The sequence below is a fragment of the Neoarius graeffei genome, chromosome 2, assembly GCF_027579695.1.
Source record: "Neoarius graeffei isolate fNeoGra1 chromosome 2, fNeoGra1.pri, whole genome shotgun sequence".
Lineage (NCBI taxonomy): Eukaryota > Metazoa > Chordata > Actinopteri > Siluriformes > Ariidae > Neoarius > Neoarius graeffei.
Window position 1 is genome coordinate 26,475,434 of NC_083570.1, and position 26,502 is coordinate 26,501,935.

Here is a 26,502-nt window from a genome sequence, read left to right on the forward strand (position 1 = left end):
TGGAACACAAATTGGGGGTCATTAGGACCTTGCAACACAAGGCTCAGACCATTCCTATAATGGTAGAGGGAAAAGAGAAGGTGCAAAATCACATCAAGAAAGCACTTCAGAACTGTGGGTATCCCAACTGGGCTTTCTTCACTTCAAGAGCAGAAAAAGGAACATAACGGACAAGGAAGATAAGAACAAACGCAAGAACATTGTCATTCCCTACATTTCTAGTCTCTCTGAGAAACTCAGGAGGATCTTCTACAAACACAACATTCTGGTACATTTCAGACCCAGTAACACCCTGAAGCAGAAACTGGTCCACCCTAAGGACAGAATCCCCAGACACAAACTGGACAACGTAGTGTATGCAATTCAGTGCAGTGAGGAATGCGTGGACTCGTATATTGGGGGGAAACAAAACTGCTTCACAGGCGCATGGCTCAACACAGGAGAGCCGGTTCCTCAGGCCAGGACTCTGCTGTCTATCTTCAGCTTAACAACACAGGACACTTGTTTCAGGATTGCAATGTACGCATTTTAGTCAGAGAGGATTGTTGGATTGATGAGTGAGGAGTTAAAGAAGCCATTTTTGTCAACCTGGAACGACCATCACTGAACAGAGGTGGCGGTCTAAGACACCATTTATCAGCCACCTACAATGCAGTCCTTGGCACACTTCCCAGACAACTGAATGCGCACCAAAACCCAGCTGTTTTCAGTGACTCACAGGAGGACAGAGAGAACCAACAACCCATTGATCACCCCAACGACACTCTAGGCCATTCACACCCAGCCCCCAGTGACCCACACCAACAGGATGACTCAACGACACCTTAGGATTGCTTTTCATCCATGAGAGGATAAATACCTGATGCTCCCTATTAGTCAGACAGAACTGAAGAAGCCTTTCGGATGAGCGGTGAAAGGTCAAGAATCTTCAAGCAAGTCCAGTTGCTCTCTTTTACCACCCACAGTTTACTATGACCTGGATGACTGAGAATCTTCAGACATTTTCAGCCTGTGCACATTATCTAAACTGTGAATGGCTAGATTTCTATAGGAGTAAAAACTCCCTATATTAAAGTGTATTTGATCATGTGCATTAGGCTTAGGCAACAGATGGGTCTGGGTGATGACTGACTTTTTGTCAAGGACGCAAATACGATGTGGTATATTGGAAACGTTGAGGAGAAAGATGGGTTTTTTACTGTGCTGTTGCACAAAATAGAAGCATTTATTTATTTTTATTTATTTATTCATTCCCTTTTTTTAAAAACTTGACAAAATGCAATTGTGAATGGTCTGTGTTTCCACTGAATGACGTTATGCAATTAAAGCTGAGGTCTTCCCTTGCAGTAGTCATTCAGATGTCCAAGACTTGATTGCCATGGGATTTCTGTTGTATCCACTGCCGTAGCTGTGGCAGTTAGGTGTGTAATGATTCACCCAATTCAAGATCCTATTACCAAAAAAAGCAACATTTTATTTTCCTGTTCTTTATCAACTGAAATATTCCTTATAAAATCATTTTTAAATAACCAACAATAATTATTTACCCACGTTTGTCAAGGTTGGAGTGTAAAAGCCTATTTAAATAAAATATTCCTTTTATTAAAAATAAGTTAATAAATATTTTTCTTAAACACTTATGAGCATTTGTACTACTTACATTTGCTTCTCTTTTCTTTAGCTTTCAGCAGTCTGTAAAAATACAACTGATTTCTTGTTAAATCTATTTGTACATTTCAATCATGCAACAGCTCTTTCACATTTTTTACATCTGGCCAAGGGCGGCTGGTGCATAAGGGCAATTGGGCGACGCACTCCCAAAACGAAAAAAAAAAAAGTTTTTTTTCTTTTTTTTAAAACAAACTTTCACCAGCGCTGCTCGAGGCCGTTTTAATCTGTCTCTGGGTATCATTGTCCAATCAGGGTAGTCTTGCTTCTAGAATACCGCCCCTTTTGGGGCGATTTCAGTCACGCTGAAAATCGCCCAAGAGTTCACTGATAGAGTCCCATGTTAATATATATTTTTTTTCTCCTGACTGACACTTCAATGCAATCTCTATGGGTTCCGGGGGGGCTTGCACTAACGTGCTTACGTCACTGCGCAGCGCGGCAAAGTTGCATTCCATAGACATATAAACATAGACGCCGCTTTCTGCATAGAATCATACATCATCCTCGCCGCCATATTGGATGGAGCAAAGTGGAGATTCTTCAACCGTTTCTGGTATAGCGTCTAGACAGTAGCCGAGAATAAAGATGCCTCATTCATGTGCTGCGTTTAACTGTACCAACAGGTTTACCGTCCAAACGAGATCATATGGGATTACCTTTCACAGGTGAGACTGGAAAAATACTTTTCAATACTGTTCCTTCAGTCTTCAGTTTCCCAGCTCATCTCCACTGGGTAGGTGTAGAGTTATAAGGAGTGAGAATTAGATAATACAGTGCCACACTATGATGAACGTTTCTGAACGTATGATGAATGTTTTTAACCTTTCTGAATGTGAAGGAATCAGTGACGTATTTTGTTTTGGTATGACGTTAGAACCTGGCCGAACTCAGTTTGGCGGTCATTCAGCTCACTTTATTCAACGAGAGTAGGTCTGTGTGGTGACTCAATAAATAAAACAGTAAATTTTTATTTTCATTCACTATTTCCAGTTTTTCCACTATTTCCATCATTTATCATATTCAGTCTTGTAGGTTGGTTATTGTGGCCTCAGGTTTTGGTAGCTTGCTACAGTATGCTGACTGATTAGCTTACCTGAGCTATCTATCGCGTATCTGTCGCTAGTTTGCAGTGTACAGGGTATTTCGCACACTATTTATAACCATCACATTAAAAGTTATATACTGTATGTTGTTTTGATGCCTGTTTGTTTCCCAAATATATACGTGTGTGTCTTAATGGGTGAATAAAAGGCATCGAGTTAAATATTATTGTAGAAAGGGGCTTTATTGCCGTGGTGTTTTTCTGGGTTTGGTTGACTATTGACTTGCTACCTAGGTCAATTTACTTCAGTCCTGTGGAAATTTATGATCCGTGTAGACATAACGGGGGAAAATTGCCCCCCCCCCCCGAAAAAATTTCAGGAGCCGCCACTGCATCTGGCTTTTGTTTTTTTATGGCATTAAAGCTGTGTTACGTCTGCCTTAGGTGAAGCCATAAAGCCATATGCATTCCTTCTATTGTATGTTATTGTGCCCTCTGCTGTCTAAACAAAACTAAGCTCAGGCAGCCTGAAGTCATGGCCTAATGGTTAGAGAAGCAGCTTTGGGACCAAAAGGTTGCAGGTTTGATTCCCTGAATGAGCAGGAATGGCTGAAGTGCCCTTAAGCAAGACACTTGACCCCCAGCTGCTCCCCAGGCTGCTCTGGGGATGTTGTATATCACTCTGGATAAGTCTGCTAAATGCCTGTAGTGTAATGATGATCGTGGTTCATTTATTTCATTGATTCAAATCATCATGAATTTGTATTGCGGTTTGCCGCATGATATATTACATACCGAGTGGTAATGTGACAGTTCAATTTTGCAAACTTGCTTTATTGACTCATTTGAAAATCCACCTTGTGTGAGCATATAAACCTCGCCCCCCCCCCCCCCCCCCCCATATATATAATTTTATTTTTTTTTAAATTCACACATTTCCGTTACATGTTGTTTAGTTTGCAATTTCAAATAACGCATTAAGCAGGTTAATTGAAACTCTGCTTATAGCTACAGTCATCTCCTCCACAACAATTTTACAGTCTGTTTTTAGTGCACCAAAAATGGGTCTGGGCAGCACACTGGGGCTTTCACTTGTCAAGTCAGCAAGTGAATGAATTTATGATTTGTCCTTGCTTACTGGTTTTTGTTCAGTTGTTTTTGTTCAAATTAGTTTACGGTTTTCTAATTTTGTTGAACCACAACCAATAAATGTTAACAGACATGTTAAGTTTACACACAGTAACAAGTCTACGTAAATACACCTTTGCCTCAGCATGTTCAAATTATTCCTGAGAGTTTATATTTGGGATTTATATTGGCACATGGGGTGCATCAGAGCCTCATGAATTTATTCACGTGTGGCAAATTACACTGAGATTTAGCTGAAAAAACCCAAAGCATCCTGAAACCCCAGCATTCCTGAGTAGGTGCAGGTGGAGACTGAATGCTTGCAGGAAGTGAATGAAGCAGCAAATAATGTGCTTTCATAAACAAGTTCCCTTTGTCTAAGAGGGAAGTGAGCTGATTAGATGGCGGCACGCTTACAATAACACAAACTTTTTAACATGTCATTTTCTGAGTCGAGGATCTGCATGCATTTGTGGTTATCAAGAGTTTTGAGATTATCCTTCAGGGTTCTATTAGGATTGACACTGTGAGCGTGAAAATCATACACAATAACCCCATTGATCTGAAGTTTGGTGGTATTAGTCATTCAGCAGGAACGATTTTGTCTCTGGCTTTTGGATGTGTACTGGCTAAATTTGAAGTGTTAATGAGCTGCGATTCATCTGAGCTCCGAGTAGTGAAGGAGGGCTTTTTAAAATAGTCGGCGATGGCTGTCCATTGCTAGCGATGATTGATTGATTGATTGATTGATTGATTTGATTTGATTTTTTTGGGATGCGCAGAAATGCAGATGGGTGGCCCGGCCCGGCCAAGTTGGCATGGAATGCTTGGCTTTGTGAGCCCTTGTACCCCCCCCCGCCTAAATTGCAGACACAGAACCTCTAACTTTGCCTTGCCATGCTGCTCCACTCAAGGCCCCCCCACGTCTGATCGACAACTCCAGGACTCTTCATGTTCCTCCTCAAGACGTCCCTGCACCTCAGTCTCTGTCCTCTCCTTCCCTGGCTCAGCTCCCCACAGAAAATAGCTCTGGCACATGCCTACCCAGATGGCAAGACTGCAGTGCTGTACGCCTTCAACCCGGCAGTTCTCTTGATGTCCTGGTGAGACCACAGTTGCCTTTGTAATGCACTGAAGGCCTTGGTGGCAGCCTGAATCCGGCGGTCCACCCCCAAGTCTGATGAGCTTGTTAGTAACTGCACTGCCTAAGTAGATGAAACTCTCAGAACTCCTAAGAGGTGTTCCATTGACCAAAATAATGTTTGACCTTGCCTGTGGCTCAGGTGAGGGCTGGCACAAGAGCCCCATTCCTGTGGTATTGATTTTCAATCCAAAGAGGGCTGCAGCAGTGGCAAAGCGACCAATGATCTCCTGCATGTCTTTCAAATCTGTTGCCACAAATGCAGAGTCCTCTGCATACAGCAGTTCTCGCACACAAACTTGCCGAGTCCTGGTTGAGGACTTGAGTCCAGCAAGATTGAAGAGTTTGCCTTCCAATCAAGTCCTGATGTAGACTCCTTTTATCAAGGCCTCGTGCCCATAGTCTCTAGGACTGCTGTAAGGTAGAGTATAAACAATGTCAGGGCAAGAACACATCCCTGTTTGACACCATGATTAACAGGAAAAGCCTCATCAATGTCTCATTCGATCACCCCCCCGACACACTCCCATGGAAGAGCCCAATGAGCCGCGTCAGTCTTTCTGGGCATCCACACACCTCCAGCATCCTCCAAAGTGTCCCTCAGTCAGTGGTGTCAAAAGCCTTTGAGAAGTCTATGAAAACCACATGCAGAGGTTGACTTTGCTCGATGACTGACTGTCTCCTGGCACTGTCCCAGGGCATAGATCACATCCAAGGTAGATCTGCAAGTCCTGAAACCTCACCACTCCTGGCCAGAATCTTGCCTGCACTGGAAAGCAGAGGCATGCCATGGTGGTCTCAACACCTGCTTCCCACCCCCCCCACCCCCTTTCTTGTAGGCGGCCACAACCAGTGCATCCCTGAAGTCATGGGGAAGATGCATGCTCTTCCAACATGCACCGCACGGTTTCAAGAGTGCAGCTGTTAGGCTGGGGCTGCCTTGCTTCAGCACATCAGCTGGAATGCCATCCTGGCCAGGCACCCTGCCACATCCAGCATCGCTGAATGCTCCCTCAAGCTCATCTGATGTAATGGGCGCGCGCACACATCCTCTCTTGCCAGTCTCAAGCCAGCGACATGCCTCAGGATTGGCTAACCCTTGCTGGTTTAGGAGATTGGAGAAATGTTCCTTCCACCTTTTTTTTTTTATGTCTTCCAGATTTGTGTGGAGTATACTTCCATCAGCACTCTTCACTGATGCCACCACACTGCCCCCTGGTCCAGAGTGTCCCTAGTCCAGCGAACAATCCATGGCAGCCACACCCCTGTGCCAATATCCTCGAACGCTTTCATGCCTCCATCGGAACTCTGTTCCAGATGTAGGCTGTAAAACCTGCGCTGTTCTTCCAACAAAGCTTGGATAGAATCAGCCTGCTCCTGAAACCAATCTGGTGTGCACCCCCCCAGCTGTCCAAGCACATCACCTGCAGTTGTGCACACAATATCCCTCAGCTGCTGCCACCACGTGCCCTCCCGCAGAGCAGCTGCAACAGCCACTTTGAGTTTGCACTATGTCCCATCATTCCCCAATTCGTCCATGTCCTAGTCTCTCATTTGCTGTGGAGGCTGCTCTCCCATGTCCAGGAAACACAAGTCTGAGCCCCAGCCCTGACTAGCTCACATAGTAGTCTGCCGAGCATCCAGCCCCCCGCACCATCCTCATTGACAGAATCTCTTTTTTTTTTTTTGTGGTTTGTAGATCCAGCATGACACAATCAAGGAGATGTAAGTGCTTAGATCCTGGGTGGCACCAGGTGAAGTAATTTTTGTTTGGTTGGTGAAAGTAGGTATTTATGATGCATAGTAGACATTGAGTACAAAAGTTGAGCATGAGTTCACCATCTGCGCTCATATTTCCCAATAGCACCTTCGTATGTTATGTGATCATTCCCTACTCTTGCAATGAAATCTCCTAGGAGTAGAAGTTTCTCTGCTTGAGGTACCTTGTCCACCCCACCAGCCAACTTGCGACAGAAGGCCTCCCCTTCACCAGGATAAGCCATGGTAGGTGCACACACATCAGGCCTCGGCAATGATCATTCCCCGTGGGCACACGCAAACCCATGATTCACTCAGATACTCCCACTGGCAGTGATGGGAGCCCACCAGCCATCCTGTTTGAAATGGCAAAAGCAACTCCTCCATTTCCTCCTCTGTCCCCACTCCAGAAGAAGGTGCACTCGCTCTCCCGCACTTGCCCTTGGCCTTCAAGCCTTGTTCCCTGGAGTGCAGCAATGCTGACGCTGCAGCAATCCAGCTCCCTTACAATCAGGGCTGTTCTATGCTCAGGTCTCCCATCATTGTCCAACATGGTGTGGACACCCCAAGCCTCAACTACCAATTTCATGCTCTTTGTCTCTCTACCGCTATTATGGAGACCTGCTGGCTGTGGTGAGACTGGGCAAGCTTTCTTTACCCCACCCTCTCTAGGGGCCACCCCCTTCAGGACAAGCAGCCTCCCCCCCAAAAAAAAAAAATCAAAAACATGGGGCCACTTGTACACTCGCGAGGCCGCGACCATCAAACGCAAGCCGCCTGTGTGTAAAGTTCTTGCTAGCAACTTCCAGCTTCAGACCTGCTGCTGTAGCATTCACTCCATTTGCCACAGAGCCTTCTCATTCTCTTTTCCTAATGAAGCACCTTGCACAGTCGTGCCCCCATCATGTTGTCTGGAAGTCCAGACAACATGCCAAGTGGTGCACAAAAGTGCCACAGACCTGACTGGTATGGAAGTTGCCCTGCAGTGACCTGCCAAGCAATGCCATCCACCAGCCACCTGAGCAGCTCCTCTGTATGCCATCAGGCGGTGTGCCATTGACCCTGTTGGGTTCATCTGCCACATTGCACTGAAAGGCACCCTGCTGCCAGTGCCTTATTGGTGAGTCATAATTTAACCCATAGCTGGAACCCAGACAGGTGCTACCACTCTGGGTCAGAGCGGACCCGGGAGCAATGGTGACCGGGGGCAACTCCACTTTCCCCAATAAATAAAGTAAATCTGAATGGGAATGTAAGAATTTTTGGGGAAAAAAAAAGTTCCAGCATATCGTAAATGGTGGCATTCAATTTCAGTGGGTTTCTCATTCAGCTCGTTAAAGGAATACAAAATTGTCATCCAGGTTGCTAGATCGCCAACAATTCCAGCCTACATACTACTTCTCAAAGAAAAAAAAATGTAAACATTGGAAAAGGGTCACTGTGGTGCATACACATTTCTGATTTGCAGTATGTGAAATATATGCCTTTTCATAACTTTTCATCCCTTTCCATTTTTTTCCAGTTTATTATGTGATGAACTAGTGTTGCTAAGGGGCATTTTAAAAATGTATTTATTTATTCATTTATTTATTGTTCCTTTTGTTTATTGTTTAATTGACATTTTGAAGAATTTGTCTGCTCAGGACTTTTCCTGCCTAGTGGCTGGGTTTTAAGAAGCTGAGATTCAGTTATGTTGTGCGGGGTTGTGTGTTTGTTTTTTTTTTTTTGGGGGGGGGGTTAGTCATGTATTTTGCATGTGAGTAAACCCACATGGTACTTCTCGTTAATCTTATCTTAAAAAAAAAGCTAAATACTAGATTTTACACTTGGCTGAGAAATATGGTATAGCAACAAAAAGATGATGAAATAAAAGGTGGCGAGTGATGGAAACCTTTTTCAATCCTGTAGTAATTTCCGTTTTCTTATTTTTAATTTTCCTAGCATTTCATAAATTTACTGACATTCTCTAACTATAATGAACATGGGATTGGAAATGATAAATGAAAATAAATGATTTTCTTTGCTCTCTTGTAATATGCGAGACTTCTGTCTCTCATTCATTCATCAGCACTATGGCTGGCTGGCTCACTGATTTACCCATGTTTTAATTAAATTCTTTTTAAAATGATTTTCAATTAGTTTGGAAAATGGTTTCTCCTGTATGCATGACTAATTTGCGCTTCGGTGCGCCGCGTTAATCTGCTGTTTATTTTTGCCCTGTTGCTTCTTCATGTGCCAAGAGCAGAGGCTGTTGGAGAGACAAGGTCAATTCGGTGTCTCACACATATCGGAGGATGCTGAGGTTTGGATTAAAGAGTTGTTTATACTCCTTTACATTTTTAGATTAATTTATTTGCCACGTTTTAATTTAAAATGGTTTGCATGTGTAGCAGAATTTCCAGAATGAGCTCAGAGCCTTTAAAGGAGCAACAGGGAAAAACAAGCATACAGCATTGCAGCTCCTTTCCTTCAAACACACCCTGCATTTCTCAGAAGATACCAAATTGCTTTAAGACATCTTTTCAGGCATCATCTAATCCTTAGCTCATCTTGAACTACATATGTATGAACAGGAGCAGACAAAACAGTAGCCAGGATACTAGGCATGTAACAGTTCATGAATCAATTCAATTTTATCCATGTTATTGGGCTCATTTTGATTTTTCTCACAATATTTTTGAAAACAGAAATTTAAATGAAAATGGTATTGCCAAATAAAAATGGAACGTTCGTTTACCTATTCTTGATCAACTTAAATGTTCCATTTGTTAAAACAAAAAAATCATTTTCTTCACAACCAACAATAATTTACCCACGTTCATAAAAGTTGGAGTAAAATATAATAGCCTATTAACTTTATTACTTTTTATTTAAAAAAAGTACATAGACCGTGAAGTCACATGTATACCCGCTGTATGTTATTGCATCCTCTGTTGTCTAAACAACACAAAGCTAGGAAAACTCAGACTATGCAGTCTCATGATAATCATGATTTTTTTTGTTTGTTTGTTTGTGTGTTTTTTCATATAATTTTAAATTTGTATGGCAGTTTATCGTCACACCACATATTGGTACATGACTACCTGGCACCAAAAAGATTTTGTGTCTGGAGTATTTTTGTTTATATAATAATAATGCATCTGTTTTGTATAGCGCTTTTCATGGTACTCAAAGACACTTTACAGGAGGTTCAAAAATGTGACCCCTCACCGAATCCAGGGACACATGTCGGCTGAAACGAATCCAAGATAATTGCAAAAGAAGCATTTTTTTTTTTTCGAAATTTGTGATTTTTGTTTTTTTTCCATCATGTGCAAGTTGAGATCTTGAAGAATGCAATCAGTATTTCAGATAATAGATTGTTTTGTTGGAAAAGCATACATTTTTTGTTGCAAATTGTCTCGTTTTTGTCAGGACTGTAGCCTGCTGGGGGGTGTGGGTAAATTACCATATGGGCCATTCACATTTTTTTTTTTTCGCGAATCAACTGTATGATGCGAGCTGAGCGCATGGCTACTTAACCTGCATACAGGCGTGTGATTTCACTATGGAATGAGGAAGCTAAACAGAGCGCAGAGGAGCTGAAACACCGCGAAGCAAACAGACACACGGTATTTACATCGGAGATAACCATTTCTAGCAAAAAAACCCCACAACCTCGTTTTCCAGATTGAATGGAATACTTGAATGATCGGATGATACACGGACATTCCATTGGAGGCATTGATGTGTGCAAGGCACCGTTTCTTTTTCTGATGGGGTAAGTTTATTAATCTAAGGCTGTGTGGTTATTTTTGCATGTAACGGAGAGTGTTGTGGTTTGGTTAAGCCTAGGTCACAACCGGACGTACGATTTTTTGGCCGTGCGATTTTTGGCGTTTCCCAAATCACTGCGTTTTTTTTTTTTTTTCACGGAGAAAGACGCGTGTTGGCCGTAAGTTTGTCTTGCAACCTGAAAAAAAACGTAAGCGCCCGTAGAGTTTGTTTGACATGACAAAGAACCTCTGCGGCCGGTCTGCAGCCAGTCTGCGGCTCGAAAATCAGCACATCACACGCACGCTCTCCGTGCGTTTCTTGCGTTTTTTGCACGTAGACCGGCCGTAGGAGCACGGTACGGCCGGTTGTGACCGAGGCTTTACATGAAACTAGTGTTGTGTTAGTTGTGTCATCATTGTGCTATCTTTCTTTCTTACGGTGTGAGTAATTTTTCAACCACAAAACGTTAAAGTATACTTTAGGACTTATTTTTGTACTTCATAATTGTGTTGGGCATACTTTGCATGGAAGGAAAATTGACGTGGTGATCTTTGTTTACATGAAAGTAGCATTGTGCTAGCTAGTAGGGGTAGAGCTTTCCTTAATATCATGCAAATGAGCACCATTATGTGCCCGTCCTGCACCCAGAGTAGCTGAGATGGAAAACTTTGAGGGCGATTTTCTCCCTTTTCTGTTTTAAGAGGTATGCACTTTCAAAAGGCCACACATTCTTCAAATATTGTCAGATCTCCATATGGAAGGCATCATTGGAAAGCTTAGAAACTGTACTTTCTGAATCTGTCAATAACTCAAAATGCCCCCAGGCAGACATGTGTCCCTGGATTCTGTTTTCTGAACACACACACACACATACATACATACATATATATATATATATATATATATATATATATATATATATATATATACACACACACACACACACACACACAGAGACAACAGATAAATAGGAAGGTGATCTGCAGGAAGGTGACGTGTCAAGTGTCATATGCAGTCTTGAACAGATGGGTTTTGAGATGGCGCTTGAAGGAAAGTAGTGTATCGGAGTTACAGATGGCCAGGGGGACAGAGTTCCAGAGGGTGGGGACAGCGATGGCAAAGGCTCTGTCTCCGAGGGTCCGGTACTTGGACGTGGTGATGGGAGTGAGGAGGTTGGCATCTGCAGAGCGTAGTCGGCGGGTGGGGGAGTGGCGATGGAGGAGATCAGTCAGGTACGAGGGTGCAAGGTTGTTGAGGGCCTTGTAGGTGATGAGGAGGATCTTGAAGTGTATGCGTTGTTTTATGGGAAGCCAGTGAAGTTGACGGAGGACAGGGGTGATATGTTCTCTGGAGGGAGAACGGGTGAGCAGCCGGGCAGCAGAGTTTTGAACATATTGTAGTTTTTGAAGAACAGTAGAAGGAAGGCCATACAGGATGCTATTGCAGTAGTCGAGTCTGGAGGTGATAAAGGCATGAATTAATGTCTCTGCAGCTAGGGTGGAAAGAGTGGGTCGCAGGCGTGCAATGTTTCATAGGTGGAAAAAGGATGTTTTGGTTACATGATTAATGTGTAATTTGAATGAGAGTGCAGGGTCCATGTAGATTCCAAGGTTTCTGACGAGGGGGGAGGGAATGACAGAGTGGCCATTGATACAGAGTGAGAAGTTCTGACAGGTGGGAAGGATGGATTTTGGGCCAAAGATGATTATCTCAGTTGTATTGCTGTTTAGTTTGAGGAAGTTGTGGTTCATCCAGGTTTTAATGTCAGTAAGGCAGCGAGTGAGGGTGGAGAGGATGGCAAGGGAGATGGTTTTAGTGGTGTTGTAAAGCTGGGTATCGTCGGCATAACAGTGGAATGAAAGTGTTTCATTTTGTTTTTAAAAACAACTCGAAGCAAGAAATTTATCAGTCGTGTGGGTGGAATATATATATATATATATATATATATATATATATATATATATATATATATATATATATATATATATTTTTTTTTGTCTCACAAGCACACACTAGGCCTGGAGCTGTCAAATCATATTGTTCTCTTTTAAAATGAATTATATAAGCATTAAATAAAAGCATTTTACTAATTTTTTTGCCTTAATGACATTTTTCCTTCATTAATATCTTCCTGTTGCTGATATTAAGCAAAAAGTTTGCATTTCTTCGGCAATCCACATGTACTAGTGCATCTCAAAAAATTAGAATACCATGAAAAAGTTCCTTTTTTCATAATTTAACTCAAAGATAAACTTTCATATATTCATTACATGTAAAGTGAAATATTTAAAGCCTTTTTTGTTTTAATTTTGATGATTATGGCTTATAACTCATGAAAATCAGAAATCCAGTATCTCAAATTATTAGAATATTCCCTAAGATCAATCAAAAAAAGGATTTACAATACAGAAATGTCCAACTTCTGAAAAGTATATTCATTTATACACTCAATACTTGGTTGGGGCTCCTTTACCATGAATTACTGTATCAATGCAGTGTGGCATGGAGGTGATCAGTCTGTGGCACTGCTGAGGTGTTATTGAAGCCCAGGTTGCTTTGATAGTGGCCTTCAGCGTATCTGTATTTTCGGGTCGGGTGTTTCTCATCTTCCTCTTGACAATACCCCATAGATTCTGTATGGGGTTCAGGTCAGGCAAGTTGGCTGGCCAATCAAACACAGTAATATCATGGTCAGCAAACCATTTGGTAGTCGTTTTGGCACTGTGGGTAGTCGTTTTGGCACTGTGGGTAGGTGCTAAGTCCTGCTGGGAAAGGAAATCAGCATCTCCAAAAAGCTCGTCAGCAGATGGAAGCATGAAGTACTCTAAAATCTCCTGGTAGATGGCTGTGTTGACTTTGGACTTGATAAAATACAGTGGACCAACACCAGCAGATGACATGGCACCCCAAATCATCACAGACTGTGGAAACTTCACACTGGGCTTCAAACACCTTGGATTCTGTGCCTCTCCACTCTTCCTCAAGGCTCTAGAACCGTGACTTCCAAATTAAATGCAAAATGTACTTTTATCTTAAAAGAGGACTTTGGACCACTGAGCAACAGTCCATTTCTCTCCTTAGCCCAGATAAGACACTTCTGACATTTGTCTCTGGCTCAGGAGTAGCTTGATATTAGGAATGCGAAAGTTGTATCCCCTTTCTTGAAGATGTCTGTTTGTGATGGGTCTTGATACACTGACCCCAGCCTCAGTCCACTCCTTGTGAAGCTCTCCCAAGTTCTTGAATCAACTTTTCTTGACAATCCTCTCAAGACTGTGGCCATCCCCGTTGCTTGTGCACCTTTTCCAGCCACCCTTTTCAGGGTCATGGAACAGACAGGAGAGGAGATCAAATGCGCTCAAACCACAGTTTATTAATAATAGGGGAAAGGGGAGTTGGGAGAAATCCAGAGGCAGGGATGGCTGGTGGTGACGTCTGAGGTCTCCCATCCAAGTACAGACCAGGCCCGACCCTGCTTAGCTTTTGAGACCTGACAGGATCTGGCGTAGTCAGAGAGCTGTGGCTGCAGGCTAGCAGCAGGGCTGAGCAAGCTGGAGAACAGGCGAAGGTACAAGAGGGGCAGGCAAGAGGCAGAGTCAACAGGACAGAAGGCAGATCAGGTTACCGGGGCTGGAGAGCAGACAGAGTCAAACGGAACAGCACAATATCAGGAGTCAGAGTAGTAGGAACACAGAGCAGGTTATCAGGCTGAGAGTTGCAGATGATCTGACACTGAGGCTAGGGAGAACTGCAGCTTAAATACACCCAAGGGGAAGCAGGTGATCGGCAACAGCCAATGACAGTCACTGAAAGTTAATAAGAGGAAGTGAGTGCGGGCATGGCCGGTAATGCTGAGTGGAGATGTTACCTGAAGAGAGAAGCCCACAGGTAGGACCATGACAGAACCCCCCCCTCAAGGGACGGCCCCAGAAGTCCCTAGCCACAGATCACCAAAGATGGGCGGGAGGAGGGGGAATACCGGTGGAGGGTTAGAACTCCTCAGACCGGTCAGTGTCCATAGCTTCCGCACCCTCTTCACCGTCAGAAGAATTGTCATCCCAGGACCCCCACCCAGGATTCGGTTCGGTGTCAGGCTCAGGTGTTGGAGCAGGGGCAGGGTCCAGGAGTAGATCCGCACGGTGAGGACCCCTACGTCGGCCCCGTCGGATGGAGTAGACCGGACCACCGTCGATGAGACGAGGAGGTGCAGCTGGGACCAGCGGGCTCTCGTGTACTGGCTTGATCTTAGAGACGTGGAAGGTGGGGTGCACTCTCATGGACTTGGGCAGTCGAAGCCGGACAGCAGACTGGCTGATTATCCTCTGGACAGGGAATGGTCCGACGAACCGAGGTGCTAGCTTACGAGACTCCACCTGGAGGGGCAGGTCCTCGGAGGGGGCAGAGCTGGCAGGTGGAGTACGGGGGATTAGAGTGACGGCCCGTAAGCAGGTCCGGTGGCAGTCCTTGCCCCATTCTCTTATCGCGCCGGTGGCCCAGTCGAGGTGAGGACTGTGTTGGCGGAGCCATGGATAGCCCAGGATGAGAGGTTGGTCGGGGGAACGGAGCAGGTGAAACTGGATGGTTTCATAGTGGTTGCCTGACAGAGTCATCGGGACAGGGGCAGTGAGGTGGGCGACGGTGCCAAGAAGATGGCCATCCAGTGCCCTGGCTGGAGCAGGAGAGGATAAGTGAAGGCTTTGCAGACCCAACTGGCGCGCAAGCTCGGTGTCCATGATGTTAGCCTCGGCGCCAGAGTCGACCAGGGCGGTCAGGGTGTGGGTGGAATCCAACAGACGAAGACGAACTTGGAGCATAGGTTTCTGGCTGGTGGAGGACTGGATGATCATTGAGCCCAGCCGGACCCCTCCCATGGCCAGTGAGCTCGTCGCTTTTACTGGGCAAGAGGCAGCACGTTGACAGTCACCCCCACAGTACAGGCACAGATTGGAGGTGATCCAACGCTGGCGCTCTGCCGGGCTGAGGGAAGCACGGCCGATCTCCATGGGCTCTGCCTGGTCCAGAAGGCTCGGTGGAGAAGCAGCAGGAGACGTAGAAGGGGCTGGGTTACTCCGTGCGCTGGTGACTGACTGAGTCTGGTGGGCCCTCTCTCGTCGACGGGTCTGGACCCGGCGGTCAATGGCCTCATCGAGTGTCGATGGTTGTTCGTGCGAGACCAATTCGTCCTTAATGTAGTCGGCCAGGCTGTGCAGAAAGGCGTCCACCAGCGCCTGCGTGCCCCACTTGCTGCGCTGGGCCAAGGTCCAGAAATCGATCGAGTAGTCAGCCACTGTTTGTCTGCCTTGGCGAATACTCATCAGTCCTCCGGATGCCTCTACTGACGATGAGCCCAGGTCGAAGACCTTAGTCATTTCCGCTGAAAACAAGGTGAAGGAGGCACATGCCAGTGTCCGGCGTTCATACTCAGCAGTCCCCCACAGGCGGGCGCGGCCAGTCAGACGAGTGATGACGAAGGCCACCTTCGCTGCAGGTCGAACAGCAACCGGCAACTGGTCAGGAAGGCACGGACTTGGGAGGGGTCACTGTCAGAACGCTCCGGACTGCCGACCTTGGGTTCTGGGGCCTCGAGTGTAGCAGGAGCACCTCCCGAAGCTGGCACGTCAGCAGCGGGTATGACAGGGGCTGATGCAACGAGGGACTGCGGTGGTTGGGCGGTGAGCAGCTGGAGTGCTTGGTCCAGTCGTTGTTGCAGCTGCTGACCAAGCTGGATCAGGGCTGCAATGTCAGCAGACATGCGACTGACATCTTCAACGCGCTGCAGCCGGTCTAGGGCAGAGGGTTCGGGCACTGACTCCATGTTGTGTTCAGATCGTTCTGTCATGGAACAGACAGGAGAGGAGATCAAATGCGGTCAAACCACAGTTTATTAATAATAGGGGAAAGGGGAGTTGGGAGAAATCCAGAGGCAGGGATGGCTGGTGGTGACGTCTGAGGTCTCCCATCCAAGTACAGACTAGGCCCAACCCTGCTTAGCTTCTGAGACCTGATAGGATCTGGCGTAGTCAGAGAGCTGTGGCTGCAGGCTAACAGCTGAGCGAGCTGGAGAACAGGCGAAGGTGCAAGAGGCAGAGTCAACAGGACAGAAGGCAGATCAGGTTACCGGGGCTGGAGAGCAGACAGAGTCAAACAGAACAGCACAATATCAGGAGTCAGAGTAGTAGGAACATAGAGCAGGTTATCAGGCTGAGAGTTGCAGACGATCTGACACTGAGGCTAGGGAGAACTGCAGCTTAAATACACCCAAGGGGAAGCAGGTGATCGGCAACAGCCAACGACAGTCACTGAAAGTTAATAAGAGGAAGTGAGTGCGGGCGTGGCCGGTAATGCTGAGTGGAGATGTTACCTGAAGAGAGAAGCCCACTGGTAGGACCATGACATTCAGCATTGACCGTTTGTGGCTTACCCTCCTTGTGGAGGGCATCAGTGATCATCTTCTGGACAACAGTCAAGTCAGCAGTCTTCCCCATGATTGTGGTTGTGTGTACTGAACTAGACCGAGAGATGCACTGTGTTCATACTGTTTTACTCAAACTCGAAATGAAATATTCTAATATTTTGAGATGGTTTTTTTTATGTTTTTGTACTGTATGCCATACTGATTAAAATAGAAAAATGCTTGAAACATTTTAGTTTGTGTAATGAGTCTATAATATATAACATTTTCACTTTCTTAAATAAGTGATGGAAAATATTGAACTTTTTCACAATATTCTAATTTTTTGAGATGCACTAGTATCTCTTCCATTTTTATCTTGACTTCACACAGGACAAATCTGAATGCCTTCCACTTCATTTGTTATGCTTAATACATGGGATGTACTATGGTGCGGTTATTCAATTGAATTTTTGATTCATACTCGTGAAGGGGGGTGTCATCACCTAGTTGTCTTTAAAAGAGATACGCAGAGCCTTTTATTTTTAAATTTCTGAGCAGATAGTATCTCCATCCTTGACTCTTGTATGCTGCATAAATGGGAATAAAAAAAATTATATTTTAGAGAGTTAAAATCGACCGCAAAGTTGGCATTCGAGCTGCCCCGCTGAGCCAGCCAGGCCTGAGTGCGTGACAACGTCACAGCGATAACCAGTTTTAAAGCCAAGGCCTTTTACAGCTATAGACCAAATGTCATATCCAAACATTTATGGTGAAGGTAAAAATACTGTTACTGGGGGTGTTGTGGCTCAGTTGGTTAAGGCACCATACCATAAATCCGGGGACCCGGGTTTGATTCCGACCCGAGGTCATTTCCCGATCCCTCCCCGTCTCTCTCCTGCTCATTTCCTGTCTCTACACTGTCCTATCCAATAAAGGTGAAAAAAAGTCTTTAAAAAAGAGATACCGTTACCAAGTTGCTCAACTAAGACTGATTTTGACTTCTTTGATTGTGGGTTGACTCTCATTACAACAGGATAGGTGTTATAACTTATGCAACATACATGTACACGCATGCATTTTCACTGATAAAATGTAAAAGGCTAATTAAATAATCAGGTGAACTGAGACAATCACATTCTGAAGCAAATTAAATAATCTTATACCAGTAACTTAAACACACAATACAAGTTACATGTATTAATCTAAATGCAGGTAAACAATGTGGGGTGGGGTGGGGTGTGGTGGTGTTTTTTTTTTTTTTCTTTTTTTAATCCAAATGAGTCGCATCTTACCCGTCGGTGTTCTTGCTTCTTGAAGGCCGATTGTTTTTGAAACAATCTGACTTTCAGTTGTTCGTTCTGTTCTCTGTTCATTCACTTCTTCCACGTAAGGGCGAGATGGCAGCAATATCCAGTTTAGAAATCAGACGGCTGCTCCACTTATTCACTTTTATTCATACTGTGTAGTCCGCCATTACTGCTGGGCCCAGGCAATTACTAAAATCCGGGATGGAATGGAACATCACCGGTTTTAGCAACAACTGCGGGGAGGTCCCTGCCCGAGCTATATGTTCCGTCCCGGGTTTTAGCAACAACCCTCGGCTCACTCCAGGAGGACTGGTGCAACTGAAGTTTCCTTTTAAAATAAATAAAATACTTTTCCTTTTCTTGTAGTTTTCTTTTTCTTTAATTGCTGGTACTGCACCCTCTTTCAATACAGGCTTATAGTCAATGCTCCTCAACAGATCTGAGGTCTCGTACGAGTCTTCAGTAAAATGAGCAGAGGAGAGACCACTTCATAGGCTCCCAATGTGCCCGTGAACTTCTCGCAAAATGTGTCAATCTTTGCAGTTTGAACATTCTTGGTCCATGAAAGCAAAATAAATCCAGCTTCTGTCATGTTGCTGCACCCACCAAAAACGCATCTACATGGCATGGTGATAAATTAGCTCAAAATAGAGGCGGAGTTACAGTTAGCTCTGTGTTTTAGTATAGCGGAAATGGCGAGGAGACTGATAGACTTCCTGCTGTGATGTCACAGACGTCAAGGTCATTCACTCAGACCGCTACCTATATAAATAACTTTAATCGTAAAAATTATTATATTAGATTTGTTAGTGCTTAAAACTATTCCTGTGCCATTCTTGAGGTCTCAAGGCATTTTTTAAACAAAAAGTGAGGCCATGGCTCTGCATATATGCTTTAAGTTTGCAGACACGGGAATGTCTTTGAGTTTCTTGGTAACAAAAGTTACATGTATTAATCTAAATGCAGGTAAACAATGTGGGGTTGTTGAGGTTTTTTTTTTTTTTTTAAATCCAACTGAGAGCCGGAGCTTATCTGTCTGTGTTTTCGGTTCTTGAAGGCCAATTTGTTTTTGAAACAATCTGACTTTCAGTTGTTCGTTCAGTTCTCTGTTCATTCACTTCTTCCACATAAGGGAGAGATGGCAACAATATCCAGTTTAGAAATAAGACGGCTGGTCCATTCATTCACTTTTCTTCAAACTGTGTAGTCCGCCATTACTACTTGGCTCAGGCAATTACTAAAACCTGGGGCAGAACGGGATATCACCGGTTTTAGCAACAACTGCAGGTAGGTCACTGCCCGAGCGATATGTCTCGTCCCGCTCCGTCCTGGGTTTTAGCAACAACCCTCGGCTCACTCCAGGAGGACTACTGCAACTGAACTTGCTTTCCTTTTAAAAAAACAAAAACTTTTTTTCTTGTAGTTTTCTTTTTCCTTAATTGTCAGTACTGCGCCCTCTTTCAATACAGGCTTGTAGCCAATGCTCCTCAACAGATCAGAGGTTTCGTACAAGTCTTCAGTAAAATGTACAGAGGAGAGACCACTTCATAGGCACCCAAGTTGCCCGTGAACTTCTCGCAAAATGCATCCAAACCTTTGCAGTTTGAACATTCTTGGGCCATGAATGCAACATTTTAAATCCATCTTCTGTTGTGTTTCTGCACCGGCCAAAAACACATCTACGTGGCATGGCGATAAATTAGCTCAAAATGGAAGCTCGAAGTTGCAGTTAGCTCTGTGTTTTTAGTATAGTGGAAATGAGACCGATAGACTTCCTGTTATGATGTTACGGACATCGTCATTCACTCAGACCGCTACCTATATAAATAACTTTAATCGTAAAAAATGCTATATTAGATTTATTGTTAACGCTAAAACTATTCCTGTGCCATTCTTGAGGTCTCAAGGCATTTATAAACAAAAGTGAGGCCATGGTTCTGCTTTAACAGTCCAGTTTTGGTGCCCAGTATGGTCTGATTCCTCCTCTTGGTTGATAGGAGTGGAACGCAATGTGTCTTCCACTGTTGTAGCTCATTCAACTGATAGTTGTGCAAAGTGAGATGCTTTTCTGCTCACCTTGGTTGTACAGAGTGGTTATTTGAGCTACTGTAGCTATTCCATTGTATTTGGTATATGCACTATGCATGTATCCTTGTTTGTTTCATTTGACATCAAAAAGAAACTTTATTTTAAAAAAAATGTCCTACAGTTAGCACTCATTGTATGCCTGCAGGTGACTTTGCCCCTTTTTGATAGTTTGAGCTCGAAGACTGTGACCTTTAAAAGCCATTTTAGTCCCCATCTTTGAAAACACACTGCTGCATTGTAGGTAAAAAAAATATATATATATATATATAATATATATATATATATATATAATTTTTTTTTCTAAAGCTGAGATGTATGAGCAGTGCAATGTCTGTTTGTTTTTTTCCAGGACCCATCAACCCCCCCACCCCCCCACCCCCCCAAAAAAAAATCAGCAAATAGAACGGCTTCTTATCACCTCTCGTATGCCCAGTCCGCCAAGTCTATTTACCCCTGCTGTATTTACGGGTAGCGCAAAACTTTTAGAGCTTTTTATGCAAAATTTCACTCTTTTAGGTCGTATCTGAATGGAGCCCAAGGCAACTTTCAGCTCAGAGAATGGCCTGTTTTAGAATGCATGGAAAAATAACTGTAGCCTTTTGCTATAGTGGAAGTGGTTATTCATTACTGATGTAATGCAGCTGAGAGAAATGATTCAGATGGGCCGACATAAGCCGGCTCATCTATATTTACGCAGCCAGTTCAGGTACAGTATTGGCATGTAGAATATTACAATAATCATGTCGCAATAATTGCCTTAGGATTGGTTCTTTTGCGAAAGGAAAGCAAGGGGTTGAACGTTGAACTGTGTATCTGTAATATGTCCATTTAGTGTGTGTGAGACGAGGTCAAATGTGTCTCAGTGATGCCTTGTTTTTATCTTTCCATGCAGTTTGCGGTGCAGGACAATTTGGCAGAATGTCTGATCTGTCTAGGAGGTGCCAGCATGCTCAGATCTATGCTGGTTAAACTCATCCTGTCTCACATCATCCGCCTAGCTGAGACTCTCTGGAGCGCCTGTCAGGTAAGACCACGGTCTCAGTTCAGTCATGAGCACCGTGTTCATGTTTACCAAAACTGAACTAGACCAAGGGATGGAGTTCAATCCAAATGGACTAAATGCTGCATATGTGAAAGACGTGTATTATTGACTAGTTCTCGACTAGTTCTCGACTTCAGGTTACACTGAATTACATGTCACTGATCAGGACGATTGCAAGCAGCAATTTTTATGACTGACTGCACAGTGTGATGTGTGCTTTTATATTAAAAGTGTTGGTTCAATAGAAACTGTGAAGGAGGAAAACACAAGGAAACAGGATGAGAGTATCATCTCCCACTGAGCGCCACTCTGGTAGAAAACCTGTCACTTACTTTTCAATGAGGAAGAAGCCAAAGACGCACAACGCACTTTCTACACACTGAGCACAGAAAGAGTGTGAGACATTTGTGAAGCCTGGGAGAACCTGAGATGTTCTAGATGTTGCTGTTTTTCCTCTGGAAAGTTTTGCTAGTGAAGAGATTCGACTCCAAAAAACAACTGTAGTATGTGTGCATGTGCGCCAATATATGGTGAAAACCTATGTATTACGTTGAACAATAAAAGATCAATTATTAGGAACTAATATGAGCATGGTTTTGAACATTCTTCATCTCCACTAATGAAAGTTATTTTTCCAACCAGACTTATAAGTATTTCCGAATTATACAAAAGAAATTGGTCTCCTTTGTGTACTCTGAACACTACAATTTAGGTGAAGTAATCGACAAATAATCACAATCTTATGATACTGATTTTCTCTTAAATGACTAATCTAATAATATTTCCTCATTAGAATAACAAAAACTTATTGAAATGACTAAGGATGTAATAAGGTATTTGTTTTAAATAATAGGACAAGATACTTGAAATTTGTGGATTTAATCAGATCGACCTTTCCCCCTTCATCAAAACTCTGTTAAATCATAGCAGTCCATCATTAGTCTTAAATGGAACATGCTAAACTTAAGGAGCCATGATTACCTCCACCAACTTTGTTTGTCTCAACGTAACTCAAAAAGTAGTGAATGGATTCTGATGAAATTTGGTGTACAGGGCCTCATCAGCAACGATGACTCAGACTACAGAGAGGAGGTAAACCAACTCATTGCCTGGTGTGATGATAATCTACAACTGAACGTCAACAAAACAAAGGTGATCACAATTGACTTCAGAAGGAAGCATTCACCTCACACCCAAGTCTCCAACCGTGGCAATGCTGTGGACTCTGTGAAAAGCACCAAGTTCCCTGGGGGTGCATATCATGGATGACCTAACATGAACTACTAACACCACCTCCCTTGTCAAAAGGGCACAACAATGCCTACACTTCCTGCGATGGATGAGGAGAGCGGACCTTCCACCCCCCATCTTCACAGCTTTTTACAGAGGCACCATTTAGAGCATCCTTACCAGCGGCGCCTCAGTCTGGTATGGCAGCTGCTCTGTCTCTGACCAGAAGGCCTTCCAAAGAGTGGTGAAGACAGCAGAAAAGATTACCAGAACATCCCAAACACCCATACAAGCTCTGTACCAGTCACGCTGCAGCAACAGAGCCATCAATATAATCAAAGACCCCACTCATCCTGCACTTGGTCTGTTCTACCTTCAGGTAAACGCTACCGGCGTTTACGGTGCAAGACTGCCAGACTCCGCAATAACTTCTTCCCACAAGCCATGAGAATACTTAACACATTTAAGATCATCACATGAGCATGATGGACTCAGGATTGTTGTACCCATTAAGGTGGGGTTTACATTAGACCGTATCAGCGGGTCATCAGATTAACGTTTTTAAAAACGATTAGCGTGCACACAGCAACGCCAATACACGATTCGCGTGCACACATCGTCAATACACGGATACGCTAATCACATGACTAATTCGGCACGTAAGTTGAAATGTGTCAGTGCGGCTCATCGCTTCCTCCTCAGCGGCTGCGCTCCAAATCACTCCGCCCTGAACAGCGAGTGCCCTCTGGAGGGTGCGCACTCCGGCCCTGCGCAGCTCACAGAGCGCGCGAGTGTAGTGCACGAGCAGTGATTCGGGACTGAGCCGCTGTGCGCAAGTCACTTACCACTTGCAAGTGGAAGGATGGCAAGCCTAAAGACAATCATAACTACACAATGGGCAGTATTTGCATCAGTATTTGCAGTATTTTCATACTTTTATACTCTTTAATGAAAGGTGATACAAGGCGGAAGTCCGCGCCGTTTTTCAGCAGTCGCGTCACATGACCAACGCCAGCGAATCAGGAAGGTGGATGTCACAGTGACGTTGTCCAATGACGACGCCAGCTAGAGCTCAGCACAGCGTATCCGCGTATTCTCAATGTTTACACAGCACCGGATCAGACACGATCTGGATTGAATACGTGGACCCTGGCGGATTCCCGTTTCCAGGCGTTTTAATGTAAACGGACAGTGCATCCGCGAAGAAAACAAGACAGATACGGTCTAATGTAAACTTGGCCTAACATACACAGACTGTTACAACTGACGACCCCCTTAACGCACATACAGATTGTTGAAATGCTGCTATCCGGTATAATAGGCTGTCATCCTGTGCAATAATTCAATGCCATCACTATGCACTTTATCGTCACCCACCAGTGTTATGGTTCTCATCCTTTTTTTTTTTTTGTGCAGTATGTTCTCTTGTGCGTTGTTTGTTTTGTTTGTGGCCCTACGGTCACTGTCTATTGGTTTACGCCTGTGTTTATAGTGCAATATGCAGGTCCGTCTAGCTGTCTAGTATGTTTACCTGTTGTTGTCTTGTGTGCATTTACTGTAACATGTTTGTTTATTGTACATACCAGCACATTGGAGTGTGGGGGAAAAGTAATTTTTCAGTCGTGCACTGCTTGTTGTATGGTCTGAATGATGACAAAGTTTGACTTTGACTAGTATTATACACTGTTCAAGTGATTTTGATGTTGATTATGTCTGGCTTGGGGGAGGAATGCACTCTACTGTGTGCCCTCCTGGTTAAGCTACAGGTTTGCTACGCATATTTCGCAACTACGTAAATTTAAAGAAAAAAAAAGACTGACTTGTTCCATGCTTTGACTTTTTTTTTGAGTAAAAAAAAAGCTTTTTTTTTTTTTTATAAATGTTTTTGCTTTTTATACCCTCCACCAGACGTGCAGCTTGTGAACAGGCAAGGCAGGCAACTGCTTGGGGCCCCCTGGGCCAGGGGACCCCGAGAGTCAGGGCCCGAGGGCTTATTTATCTCATCTCATTATCTCTAGCCGCTTTATCCTGTTCTACAAGGTCGCAGGCAAGCTGGAGCCTATCCCAGCTGACTACGGGTGAAAGGCGGAGTACACCCTGGACAAGTCGCCAGGTCATCACAGGGCTGGGCTTATTTATTTTGTTTTTAATTGTTTTTATTGTTTTTATTGTTCTTTACCATTGTATTTTCACATTTGGAATTTAAAAAAACTTTGGTTTCATACATTTTTCATTGGTGTCAGATTATTTATAACATATTGGTGATGAACACTGGTCAGAAGGGCCCCCTGGAAATTTTTGCTTGGGGCCACAACAGACTCTAGAATCGCCTCTGCCCTCCACAAAGAAAGTTTGGGGGGATATATAAAAATCCCCCTGTCCCGTCCGTCTATCCATGTGTCTTGTAAGTGAAGCTTCTCCTAAACAGTTTGATGGATTTTGATGAAACTTTACACACTTGCGATATACCACCTGAAGATGTGCATAAAGAAAAATAATCCCAAACCAAGGTCCTAAAGATACTTATTTTCTTACATACAGTGGTGCTTGAAAGTTTGTGAACCCTTTTGAGTTTTCTATATTTCTGCATAAATATGACCTAAAACATTATCAGATTTTCACACAAGGCCTAAAAGTAGATAAAGAGAACCCAGTTAATGTTTTAGGTCATATTTCTGCATAAATATGACCTAAAACATTATCAGATTTTCACACAAGGCCTAAAAGTAGATAAAGAGAACCCAGTTAAACAAATGAGACAAAAATTTATACTTGGTCATTTATTTATTGAGGAAAATGATCCAATATTACATATCTGTGAGTGGCAAAAGTATGTGAACCTCAAGGATTAGCAGTTAATTTGAAGGTGAAATTAGAGTCAGGTGTTTCCAATCAGTGGGATGACAATCAGGTGTGAGTGGGCTCCCTGTTTTATTTAAAGAACAGGGATCTATCAATGTCTGATCTTCACAACACATGTTTGTGGAAGTGTATCATGGCATGAACAAAGGAGATTTCTGAGGACCTCAGAAAAAGTGTTGTTGATGCTCATCAGGCTGGAAAAGGTTACAAAACCATCTCTAAAGAGTTTGGACTCCAACAATCCACAGTCAGACAGATTGTGTACAAATGGAGTAAATTCAAGACCATTGTTGCCCTCACCAGGAGTGGTCAACCAACAAAGATCACTCCAAGAGCAAGGCGTGTAATAGTCGGCGAGGTCACAAAGGACCCCAGAGTAACTTCTAAGCAACCGAAGGCCTCTCTCACATTGGCTAATGTTAATGTTCATGAGTCCGCCATCAGGAGAACACTGAACAACAATGATGTGCATGGCAGGGTTACAAGGAGAAAGCCACTGCTCTCCAAAAAGAACATTGCCGCTCATCTGCAGTTTGCTAAAGATCACGTGGACAAGTCAGAAGGTTATTGGAAAAATGTTTTGTGGACGGATGAGACCAAACTAGAACTTTTTGGTTTAAATGAGAAGCGTTATGTTTGGAGAAAGGAAAACACTGCATTCCAGCATAAGATCCTTATCCCATCTGTGAAACATGGTGGTGGTAGTATCATGGTTTGGGCCTGTTTTGCTGCATCTGGGCCAGGATGGCTTGCCATCATTGATGGAACAACGAATTCTGAATTATACCAGCAAATTCTAAAGGAAAATGTCAGGACATCTGTTCATGAACTGAATCTCAAGAGAAGGTGGGTCATGCAGCAAGACAATGACCCTAAGCACACAAGTCGTTCTACCAAAGAATGGTTAAAGAAGAATAAAGTTAATGTTTTGGAATGGCCAAGTCAAAGTCCTGACCTTAATCCAATCCAAATGTTGTGGAAGGACCTGAAGTGAGCAGTTCATGTGAGGAAACCCACCATCATCCCAGAGTTGAAGCTGTTCTGTACGGATGAATGGGCTAAAATTCCTCCAAGCCGGTGTGC

At 43.9% G+C, this 26,502-nt stretch overlaps 1 protein-coding gene across 1 annotated transcript in view; it reads left to right on the forward strand.

Annotated features, from left to right (window-relative positions):
- mei4 (meiosis-specific, MEI4 homolog (S. cerevisiae)) overlaps nucleotides 1-26,502 on the forward strand; it is a 202,349-nt gene that overhangs the window by 41,174 nt on the left and 134,673 nt on the right. Inside the window, exon 4 of the mRNA XM_060914032.1 lies at nucleotides 21,178-21,309. Coding sequence (XP_060770015.1) covers nucleotides 21,178-21,309 — 132 coding nt within the window. The remainder of the gene's footprint in view (nucleotides 1-21,177; nucleotides 21,310-26,502) is intronic.